This window comes from Delphinapterus leucas, chromosome 6 (assembly GCF_059928025.1).
Source record: "Delphinapterus leucas isolate spDelLeu-1000000601 "Yukka" chromosome 6, BTC_Dleu_Yukka2, whole genome shotgun sequence".
Taxonomy (NCBI): Eukaryota; Metazoa; Chordata; class Mammalia; order Artiodactyla; family Monodontidae; genus Delphinapterus; species Delphinapterus leucas.
In genome coordinates, this window is record NC_143134.1 from 35,621,045 (window position 1) to 35,633,400 (window position 12,356).

The window sequence follows — 12,356 nt, forward strand, 5'->3', positions numbered from 1 at the left end:
TCCCCTCATTTTCAGGATTCTCATTACTTTAAAAGGAAAACAACAAAAATAAACTACGTTACCTTGTTTCCAGTGCCTGCATCTTAAGTAAATGTATACATGTCTTGAAAAACTCCGTTGGAGGGGGCTTCCCTGGTGGCACAGTGGTTGAGAGTCCGCCTGCCAATGCACGGGACACGGGTTCGTGCCCCGGTCTGGGAAGATCCCACGTGCCGTGGAGTGGCGGGGCCCGTGAGCCACGGCCGCTGAGCTTGCGCGTCTGGAGCCTGTGCTCCGCAACGGGAGAGGCCACAACAGTGAGAGGCCTGTGTATCACAAAAAAAAAAGAAAAAAAAAAAAACACTCCCTTGGAGGAATTCCTTATGCTGAATACCTAGAAAGGATGAAATCTGGTTTCAACTAAGATTTTATATATTAATTTCTTTCTCTTAAAAATAACTTGGCAATAGGTAATATATTTATTTATCACTTTATGTCTGTAGTTTATAGTTATTTCTTTCTTTTCTGTCCACTTCCCTTTCTTGTGCTTGGAATGTACATGTTTCTAGCTACTTGAATATCCGGCTCTAGTTTGCTCAGAGTTTGTAAAAATTATGTCCACAGTATAAGTAAATGTGTTCTGAGCAAAGCCCTCCTGTGAGTAAAAAAAAAAATGAATTTCAGTGATGGGATTGAGGGCTGTTTGGGACACACAGGCCCTTTTTGAAAGATATGTGGTCTCCAGAAAAGTGCGATCTTATTGTACTCTCTCAATTTCTGTTCTGTAGTGCTTAGCAGCCTGATCTGGTCATGTTTAAGAGGGGGATTATATTGTGGGTTATTTTTAGAAATTCCTAATTATCAGATTTTTTTATAAACATTCCAAAAAAGTTTTATACAACTAGAAATTATAGTGAGACAGCCATAATTTTTCACATATTATTTGGTGATAACATTTCAAACTGTATAGCTACAAATCAATCAAAAAAATTCTGATTTTACAAGTTGTCTTTATTTGGATCTAATCTCAAATACATGTCTTTAAGTTAGTACTTGGCTATTTTCTGTCCATTTTCTTAGTGAACTCTTGTGACTTGGGATTTGGAGGATTAAAACCTAATTTCTAAATGTATGTAGTACTTTCATATTTTCAGACATTAAAATATAAAAGGATATTTCCTCAAATGTTAAAAAGTGATGGAGTGGATGGGCACATTATGAAAAGTTTCATATTTACTTAAATGTTACCACAATTGACTTTACATGAATGGGAAAATTGTATGCTTTTAGAATATGGATGCCTTAACTAATTTGGGAAGGATATTTGTTTATCTTATTTAAGGAAACATTGAATAAATTTCTTGGAAGATAATGCCAACTAATACTTTTCTAGCTAACTTATTTTGTGAAATAGTAAAAGAAATGAAAAACAATAGTAACGTGAATAATTTAGTAATAAATTAAGGCTTGGAATTTCTTCAGAAAATTTAGGCAAGTTATAGATAAACGCTTAATTGGGTGAACATTTTTAGTTTAGATTTTGTGTAAAAGTTTCAACGTCCTCAAATAAGAAAGATTATTTTTCCTTTTTTTAATAGAAAGTATAATTTCTCCTTTTTTATAATAGAAAGTATAGCTATATAAGATGTTTTGTTTTAGAAAGGTTGAGTGAAATACTCATTTAAGTATTTGACCCAAGTTTTAACAGACTATTTTTTTTTTACATCTGTATTGGAGTATAATTGCTTTACAATGTTGTGTTAGTTTCTGCTTTATAACAAAGTGAATCAGTGATATACATATATCCCCACATCTCCTCCCTCTTGCATCTCCCTCCCACCCTCCGTATCCCACCCCTCTAGGTGGTCATAAAGCACTGAGCTGATCTCGCTGTGCTATGTGGCTGCTTCCCACTAGCTATCTATTTTACATTTGGCAGTGTATATATGTCCATGCCACTCTCTCACTTTGTCCCAGCTTGCCCTTCCCCCTCCCCGTGTGCTCAAGTCCATTCTCTACATCTGCGTCTTTATTCCTGTCCTGCCCCTAGGTTCTTCATAACCTTTTTTTTTTTTTAGATTCCATATATATGTGTTAGCATATGGTATTTAACAGACTATTCTTTTTTTTTTTTTTGCGGTATGCGGGCCTCTCACCATTGTGGCCTCTCCCGCCGCGGAGCACAGGCTCCGGACGCGCAGGCCCAGCGGCCATGGCCCACGGGCCCAGCCGCTCCGCGGCATGCGAGATCCTCCCAGACCGGGGCACGAACCCGTGTCCCCTGCATCGGAAGGTGGACTCCCAACCACTGCGCCACCGGGGAAGCCCTAACAGACTATTCTTGATGTTGGAATTGGCTTAATATCTTTTCAGATAGAAGCTTCAAAAACAAATCTCAGATACTTAATACTTACCTCACAGTAAAGTTCTATACATTCCATGAGCCGAGGAAAGCAGTACAAAACTCGGTAACTGGACAGTTAGGACTTAACTTTGCTCTTCTGGACGTAATGACAGTTTGGTACGTCTGTGTCATGTATTTGTGTGTTTAGAGTATTATGATTAGCAGTATTGTAAATGAACTCACCTTGTTTTCTGTTAGCAGCTGATAAATGAATCTGCTTAGTGTGGAGGTGAATAAATCATAATAGAAAAATTACAGATTTAGGAAATTACTGCTTCTAAATTGTATCAAGACCACTAACAAACCAAAGATGTTAGCGTATCAGGCATGCAAGCACTGCACTGAAGGGAGAATGTTCCCTGCAAAATGTAGTTTCTCAGCTGAATACACTTCTTATTTGTGACACAGCCCTGGTGATAGTGCATAGAGCTGATTGGCACTTCTTGACGGCACTTGTTGTAGTCTGCGCTTTGTACATCTATTTGTGCGTGGTGCTGGAAATTATGGGAGGAGGGTGTTGATCCATGTCACAGGCAGCAAACATTGTCACTTAAGCTTCCTTAGATTTTATAACTATAGATTCTGCCTCTGCTGTTGAACCTACTTCACAGAACGCAGTTTGAACCATAGTCTCTCATAAACAAATGAAAAGTTGTTTCAAATTGACATTTGGCATCTGGCATTATCAGACTGACCTTAATACTGTGCTGGGGAATTACTTAGGTTTTTATGCAGTTTATTCATTTTGAATGCTGTTGAGCCTCTACTGGAAATTCACGTTGTGCTTGAGGCAGCTGCAAGAAGTCTGTCTGCTGTATGTTGCTTTGTATTAAAAGATGAAGAAATATTCTCAATTTCTGTGTGGAAGTTTTATGTGGTGTATCAAATGAGGTGGTCCTAAGAAGTCATATTACAAAGTCTGAAACTAACAAAGATAATCTACAAATTATAACATGCAATGATACTAAGTTTCCCCTGTGTCACTCATGATGATGGCTTTTATGGTATCCCTGTTTGTATTCCAGGAAATCACATTCTACCTGATGAAGATCTGGCTTCCTTTCATTGGAGTTTACTTGGTCCAGAACATCCACTAGCCTCACTTAAGGTACATATTCATTTCATTTCCAACATTTGTTGATTTTGATATTACTTTCATAATATAAATAATGCTTCTTTATTGTAGAAGGAAATATACCACAAAATTAGCAATATCCTGCTTCCCCCTAACTTCAGAATCTGTGTTGCCTTAAAAAACAAACAACCTGCCTTATCTTGTTCCCAGCACCTATATTTTAGGGAAATATATAAATATCCTTAAAAATTCCCTTAGAGGAATTCTTCATGCCGTATACCTAGATAGGTGGAAATTTTTTAGCTAAAGTTTTTATGTATTAATTTTCTTACCTACAAATATTAATTTTTTTCAATAGATAATATCATCTTCTGTTAGTCAGATCAACATCTTAGCATAGTTTGATAAGTTTCATAATTTTCTTACTAATTTTTAAATATTATAAAAATCTATTAACCGTTTTAATGCTTTTTTTTTTTTTTTTTTTTAGTTTTAATGCTTTTTGAATGATGGAGGAGACCCAAGTTCATTAGAGAAGTGGTCCATTTGTACTATTTTGTTAATATTTATTTTCTTATTTTCTCCCCTTCCTGTTTGTGAAAGTAATGAACATCCAAGAAGATTCTCTTAACTTTGATTTTCTAGAGTGGGAAGGTTTACGGTTTGATGTGAACACAGTCGTGAAATTGGTATGGGCCACTAGGGAACTTGGAGTTGTACTTGTTAGTGGCTTCCTGTGATTTTCCGTATTCCCTTTGCTAGGTAAAGTGGCTCTGGTGTTCTCTGCTTTTTAGTGTTGTGATCATAGCTGCCACTTGTTAGGTGGGGAGCTGGGAAGTCGGGACCTACACTGGCTGGCAGCCTGGGCCTCAGTTCCTCATAGTAATAGGGAGGTTGCATGGAATGGTTTCTGAATGCACTTTTTCCTGTTGTCAGAATTGCCCTCCAAATTGGAGTTTTTGTGTTTTAGCTTATAGTGAGCTTTTGTGATACTTGCAAGTTCAAGCGGCATTCCTTTCCTGCCTCCTTCATCTTGTTACTTGCTGCCTAGAATCCCCTTTCTTTTCCATTTCTTATTGATGGGTCCTGATGTTTTCCTTTTTATCCTAACAGTTCTTTGTATGGGGCTTTTCAACTTCTGTTCAAAAGTCAGTTTTTCTCCTCTTGGTAGAAATTACTTGTTTTCTTTTGCTTTTTTGTCCTTGAAGGGGAACAGCTTTCTCTTTGCTATTGGCCAGAGTGTTCTTCATGTGTGTTTTCATTTACAGAGTGCTACAATTTGTAATCTTGATTCCAAGCTCCTGGTGATACCATTATTGAATTGCAGAATGGGAAAAGTATAGTCCGAAATCAGGTGGACTCAGAAGTATTGTGCTCGTTAGGTTCATTAAGCAGCATGCTTTTATAAGTTGAGACAGAATGAAGGCTTGTTTTTTAGAAGGTTTGTAGAGTTTTGAGTAGCAGGGGTGAGAGGCTCCCAGGATCCCAGACCATATACATATATCTAAATTGAGCTTGCCTTCTTTCATGTATCAGAGGTTAGAAGTGAGGAGCTGTTTGAATAATTACTGGAAAACCAACTCAAACTATTGATAGGTTACAAACATCATTATCATGTATTTTTCCTAATAGTTTGTTCAGAAAAATATTAAGTATGTAAAAAGTTGAAATAGAAAATGTCTATCCATATATCCACCATCTTGGTTAAACAGTTTTTAACAGTTTCTTCTAAAGTATATTTGTATGTGTGTGTTTGTTTTTTAACTCAACTATTTGGAAGTAAGTTGCAGATATCATAACACTTCACCTGTGAAAACTGTGGTTTATTTCACCACCACCTAAAAATAAGGATAATCTCTTAATTATATTATTATTATCACATTAACTAAATTAGCAGTAATTCCCTAATGTCATTTAATATTAAGTCCATGTTCACATTTTTCTATTGTTCTCTGAAAGTTGTTTATAGGATTGTTTGTTGGTTTTTATTTTAAAGCAAATCAGATTTTTTTTGCATTATCATCATGTGTATTTTAAATATTAGCTGGGTGTTTTTATGGCATAGTGAAGCAGTCCAAAATAATTTTTCAGTGACTTGATAAGTTGTAGGATTTTTAAAGTCACGTTCTGAAAAGCAAAGCATGTCCAGCTTTGAGTTAAAAAATTGCATAACTTTTATGTTTTGACCTTTTATACATAGTTTTCTGTGTGTAGTATCGTTTTAATCATTTTAACAAAGACTGTGGGATATTGAATGTGGTTTTTTTTTATAAACATTACTACTGTATAGAATTATCTGTATCCCATCTGCTTTTTTAGTCTCTTCTTTTTCACAGTAATAAAGCTAACTACATCTTTTGAAAATTTGGTTAGTTGTTGTTTATGAAACTTCCTTATGATTTTTGTTTGTTCCTTTTTAACACAGTATGTTGTATACACAGCTTTTAAGGATATCTGATTTTGCATACCCAAGTTCAAGCATTCCTTTTATCATCCTTTATTTTGCCAGTGTTTCACCAAAGTCATATCTACTAGTTTATTGTTCACAGAGGGTTGGTGTTATATGAACTTATTATCTAATAAATTCAGATCACCCCTTAACATGTAATACCATAATCTTAGCCCTGTCAACATTTCAACCATTGTATTCATTTTAATGGTTTTTGTGTTCCTAAACTTCATATTCAGTTTCATGTATTTCAGGTTTTTATCCCCGTCAGTCATTCATGACCCCCCCCCAAGTACTTCTGGCCCCGGAGTCCCTTCACCATTTCCTTCACGTTGGACAGGCTGCTTTGCAAGTTTTATGCTCGCCTTTCCTCTCCCCAGACCTCCCACATGTGTTGTTCTCCTGTACAGCTAATCAGGTTCTATTTTGGTCTCTCTATACCACCACCCCAATTGTGGCAAGCAGGCAGTGTGCCCCTCCCCTGGCACACTGCCTCCCCCCCGCCACTCCCCCCAGGCCTAGCTCTGCCCATCAGCCCCAGGCCAGGCAGGTGCTGGTTTCTCTTGAACTCCATCTCCCTCTATGTGTCCAATTAAATTAAAATATGTCCTTGAAAGCTCCCTTGCTTGCTTCTGCCTCTTCTCAAAGATCTAAGTGCTAGCTCTTGTACATCTCTCTTTCTGATTTAAATAGTCTTTAGTGTTTATTTATATAACCCTACCTTCAGGTTCACTTATTTTTAGTCACCTTCCTTTTTTTTTTTTTTTTAATTTTATTTATTTTTGGCTGTGTCGGGTCTTCGTTGCCGCGCATGGGCTTTCTCTAGTTGTGGTGAGTGGGGGCTACTCTTCCGTTGTAGTGCGTGGGCTTCTCATTGCAGTGGCTTCTCTTGTTGTGGAGCACGGGCTCTAGGCACGTGAGCTTCAGTAGTTGTGGCACACGGGCTCAGTAGTTGTGGTGCATGGGCTTAGTTGCTCTAAGTCATGTGGGATTTTCCCGGACCAGGCATCGAACCCGTGTGCCCTGCATTAGCAGGCAGATTCTTAACCACTGTGCCACCAGGGAAGTCCCAAGTCACCTTCCTTTACCAGCATTATCTTTTCCCTGAGGCAGCTGTATACCAGGGCAGTCTGTCAGGTCAGATTAGGAACGTTTTGTTTTAAATTTACCTAGAGTTTTACCAAAGTTACCTCTAACTTTATATTTTTTACATGCCACCAGAAGTCACTGAGTAATCCTTTTTACCAATGTCTTTAGGGACAGGATGTGGCAATTGGCCCCGGGGAGGAGGGAGTCTGGTTCTGGGTGAGTAGCATGTTAGGGTCCCTAGGAACGTGGAGGTGGACAGAAGAGCCATCTATGTCTCACCATGCAGTCCATGCAACCCCAGCATTCCCAAGGTTAGGGCACATGGCAAGGCTCACAGTGGGCCCTCAGGATGAAGCCTGGACTCAAAGGATCTCCTCTCTCTTGGCTTCCCTGAAGGGGAAGCGGGTAGCAGCTGCACCTGCTGTGATCAGTGTCCAGCCAACCAGTGATCTTCATATCCACCGTACGTGGCCCCTGTCTGGGTTTCACACTGGAGCCAGCTGCCAGAGAGAAGAGCAGCATGATTTCAGGCATTTTGAGTTTTATGGTATATCTAACGTACTATGCAAGCTTACTAGAGTGAGATTGATGATCAGACTTTCTGGGATCCTTTTTGAAGGAAAGTTGAGTATAAATTGTGCATGAATAGAAAGATGGGCTTCAATTATTCTGAGTTCCACCTTTTAAGGCAGGGGTCCCCAGTCCCCGGGCCAAACCAGGCCACACAGCAGGAGATGAGCGGCGGGTGAGCGAGTGAAGCTTCAACTGTATTTACAGCCGCTCCCCATCACTCACATTACCGCCTCAGCTCCTCGTCATATCAGGTCCGCTGCGGCATTAGATTCTCATAGGAGCGCGAACCCTACTGTGAACTGCGCGTGCTAGGGATCTAGGTTGTGTGCTCCTTATTTGCAGGAAAGCAAGCTCAGGGCTTCCACTGATTCTGCATTATGGTGAGTTGTATAATTATTTCATTATATAAATGTAATAATAACAGAAATAAAGCGCACAGTAACAGCAATGCACTTGAATCATCCTGAAATCATCCCCCTCCCCGTCCGTGGAAAAATTGTCTTCCAGGAAACCGGTCCCTGATGCCAAAAAGGTTGGGGACTGCTGTTTTAAGGCATTGCAAGAGGTGGCAGTTTGGGCACTTAAGACCTTCCAAAGAAGGAATTCCTGCTTGCATGTTAGTGTTAATTGAAGTTAACTCAATATATTCCTTTCTCAAAAAGTCATCCTGTAGTTTCATAAGAGCTAAGAAGTACTTCCTAAAATCTAAAGACTTTTCGGGCTCTAGAGAAAATAACGTTAGGGGCCTGGAAGGTTGAAAAATTCAACCATTATGCATTGTGGAAGTGAGAGCTATTTATAATTGCACTCCTGGAAGAGAACCACTTTTAACAGATTGATATTTGGTACTCCAGAATTGTTTTTAAATGTACATCCTGCTAATATTATTATTATAATGTCATCATCATCATGCATTCAGTGAGCTGCACATTCTTAACAGTCTGGAATTTCAGTGCACAGATTCATGGTACTGGGCTTTAAGCTTTTAGGTCGTGGAAACTTGCTTTTAGTAAGAAGTCTTATTCTTTGCTCATTTAAAATTTATATGTGGATATCCTTAAATGGAAAATAAAAGACTGAACTCAAAAGATTTTTGCTTGTTTATATCTTCCCATCAGAGCTTCCTTCCCTGTCCCCATTTGGTTTTAAAGTGAAGATGGGGGACTTCCCTGGCGGTCCAGTGGTTGAGACTTCGCCTTCCAATGCAGGGGGTGCGGGTTCAATCCCTGGTGAGGGAGCTAAGATCCCGCATGCCTCAGGGCCAAAAAACCAAAACATAAAACAGAAGCAATATTGTAACAAATTCAGTAAAGACTTTAAAAATGGTCCACGTCAAAAATAAATAAATATTAAATAAGTAAAGTGAAGATGGAAAGCTTGGCATTCTGAGGAATCTGCTGAAATCACTGGGACTCAAGAATAGCTTTTCTGTCTCTGTTTTACAGATTGTCGGTGGATCACAGGTCAGTTTGCTGGGAAGGAGGGACAGAGTCATGGGAAGGGTTTGTGTTCCCTAGGTGTTACAGGATTGCTTTCAGTTTAGCTCCTTCCTGTTGAGGGACTGGGCCTGCCCTGGGCCTGCGGGCAGAATTCTTCCGAGTGAGATGAAATGCATGACCTAGCCAGAGGAGGGGAGATTCGCGGTCCAAATGCAATCTGAAAGATAGAGTGTTTATAGTGCCCGACTTCTGATTCCTGGGGTGGTGAGTGATAGGGTCAATGAAACAAAAAGAAGCTTACTAGGGTATTTTTGCTTTCTCTGTTTCTTCTCATGACCTGGAATCTTCTAGTTTTATGTTAAATAAGTGGCATATTCTCAGTTTCAAAAATGTGTGCAGACACTGTCAAGCATATTTCCTCCCCTGTGGGTCCAGAATCTCCGCCTTGTTTATAAGTAGGCCTTCTCCATCACTCTGACTGGAACAGATCACTTCTCTTGGAAATGTGGCTCTTTTGGCAGTTTCCCAACCCTGTGTCTTGGGTGCGCACACATACACCCCTCACCTTGCCAGTGGTCTGTCTGCTCTGAGCACTCCTAGGCGGCTCAACTGGAGATGTCACTTTTCTTGAGACTAGCGCAATCTGGGTCCAGAACGACATGTGACAGAATTGGGGTTTTGCTGGTAGTTTACTTCCAAATTGCCATTCTTGGTTAGAGTGTTTTTTAAATTTTCTTTTTATAACAGTTTTATTGAGATATAATGACATATCATAAAATCTACTTTAAAGTATACAATTCAGTGGTTTTTAGCTTTCACAGAGTTTGTGCAACCATCATCACTGTCTAATTTTAAAATATTTTCATCACCTCAAAAAGAAACCCAGTATCTTATCTGTTAACAGTCACTCCCCATTTCTCCCCCTCCTCTATCCTCTGGCAACCACTAATCTACTTTTTCCCCTATGGATTTGCCTCTTCTGGACATTTCATATAAGTGGAATTATATGACCTCTTGTGTCTGGCTTCTTTCATTGAGCATAATGTTTTTTCAAGGTTCATCCACACTGTAGCATATATCAGCACTTCGTTTTTTCTTTTTATGGCCAAATAATAGTCTGTCATGTGGGTATACCTACCATGTTTAATCCATTCATCAGTCAGTGGACATTCAGGTTGTTCAGCCACATTTTGGCTTTGTGATGCTGCTGTGAATATTCAAGTACAAGTGTTTGTGTAGACATATTTTCATTTCTCTCAGGTGTATACCTAGGACTGGAATTGCTGGTCATATGGTAATTCTATGCCTAACATTTTGAGGAACTACCAGACTGGTTTCCACAGTAGCCATACTGTTTATACTCTTACCAGCTATGTGTGAGGTTTCTGACTTTTCCACAACCTTGTCAACACTTGTTATTGTCTGTTGTTTTATTTTTAGCTGTTGCAGTGGGTGTGATGTGGTTTTGATTTGCATTTCTCTGATGACTAATGATGTTGAGCACCTTTTCCTGTGCTCACTGTCCGTTTGTTTACCTTTTTTGGATAAATGTCTATTCATATCTTTTGTCCATTTTTAAATTTTTTATTAATGAGTTGTAAGAGTTTTTAAAAAATATATTCTGTATACAAGTCTCTTATACATAATTTGCAAACACTTTCTCCCATTCTGTGGGTTGTTGTTTTACTTTCATAAGGGTGTCCTTTGATAACTCTTCTGAGACTCAGGCAAGGTCAGCGTCCTGGAGATTACCCACAGACAACTTGGCTGCATATTGTCTCCAGTAAAATAGTGTCTACTCTACTGCAGCCTTCTAAGCCCAGAGTCATATACTGGGTCTTCTCCCAGAAGAGCTCCATTTCCTACTGTACACTTTAATATCCCTTCTCCCTTTTGTCTCCACTGCTTCTATCTTTAGTATTCTCATAAGCTGACACTTGGCTCTTTTGCCCGTCCTGGGGCCTTCTGCCCATTTATTTGTTCACTGTTTCTTTCTTCCCTAGCTGGCCTGGACCTTTTGGTGGGTCATCTTGAACTGGTTGTACCAACATCAACCCTTCTCTTGCTCCTTCTTCCATCTCACCTGCCCAGCAGACCCCTCCACCCTAGATAGAGAAGATTTGAGAACCACACAGCTAATGGATGCCACTGCAAACTTATGGTCTAATTTGAAAAAGATCTAAATAAATGAAGAAATGTGCGTGTTTATGGCTCAAAAGACTCTGTTGTTATATAGATTTACTGCATCCCAATCAAAATCCAAGCAAGCTTTTTTTTAAGTAGAAATTGAAAAACTGATTTAAAAATTCATGTGGAATTGCAAAGGACCTAGAATAGCATCAGAGATGTTGAAAAGGAAGAACAAAGTGAAAGGACTTAGTATTAGACTCACTTTAAAGGTATAATAATCAACTCAGTGTGGTACTGACATAAGGGTAGTTGAACAGATCAGTGGAGCAGAACAGAGTCCAGAAATGGACCCATATATATATTTAATTATTTTCACCAGAAGTCCCTAAGTAACTAAATGGGGAAGGGTTAGTTTTTACAATAGCTGGATATCCATATGCAAAAATTAAAAGAATATAAAAATTATTCTAGAAGAAAATATAAGGGAGGATCTTTATGACCTTGAGTTAGTCAAAGATTTCTTAGTTAAGAAAATGAAAAGCAGGCAACAACAGTGGGAGAGGAGCTATTTGCAGAATATTGTCTCTGGTAAAGGACTTGTATCCAGAATGTGTAAAGAACAACACAATAAGAAGATACACAACGCAACAACAAAAAAAGATGGGTGAAATTTTGAACAGACGTTTTACAGAATATTCAGTAAGCACACAAAGAGATGCTCCATGGAATTAGGGAATGCAAATTAAAGCCATCATGAGCTACACTACCTGACCACTGGAACGGGCCAAATGAAGGAGACAGATGATGCCAAGTGTCAGTGCGTGTCAGCACCCATAGCTCTGAGATGTGGCTGTTGGGAAGCAGAATCCAGAATGGTCACTTTGAAAACAGTCTGGTAGTTTCTTACAAAGTTAAACATATACCTACCATATAACCCAGCAGTCCTGCTGCTAGACATTTACTCACGAGAAATGAAATCCTATGTTCACAAAAATAATTGAACCTGGGTGTCCTGGCAGCTTTATCCATTGTAGTCTCAAACACACCAAGCAGTAGTCAGCTGGTGAATGGATGAATAAACTGTGGGACAGTCATACAATGACATGCTGATAGCAGTGAAAGGAACCAACTGCTTTCTTATAATATGTGTGAATCCTAAAAGCATTATCTTAAGTGAAATGTCAAACACCAAAGAAATATATATGATCGCTTTTATGT

At 39.0% G+C, this 12,356-nt stretch overlaps 1 protein-coding gene across 4 annotated transcripts in view; it reads left to right on the forward strand.

Moving 5' to 3' along the window:
• FAM120A (family with sequence similarity 120 member A) overlaps positions 1-12,356 on the forward strand; it is a 104,331-nt gene that overhangs the window by 21,208 nt on the left and 70,767 nt on the right. For all 4 annotated transcript variants that reach the window (XM_089912987.1, XM_022564594.3, XM_089912985.1 and 1 more), the window contains exon 3: positions 3,409-3,491. In XM_089912987.1, the coding sequence (XP_089769113.1) occupies positions 3,409-3,491 (83 nt within the window). The remainder of the gene's footprint in view (positions 1-3,408; positions 3,492-12,356) is intronic.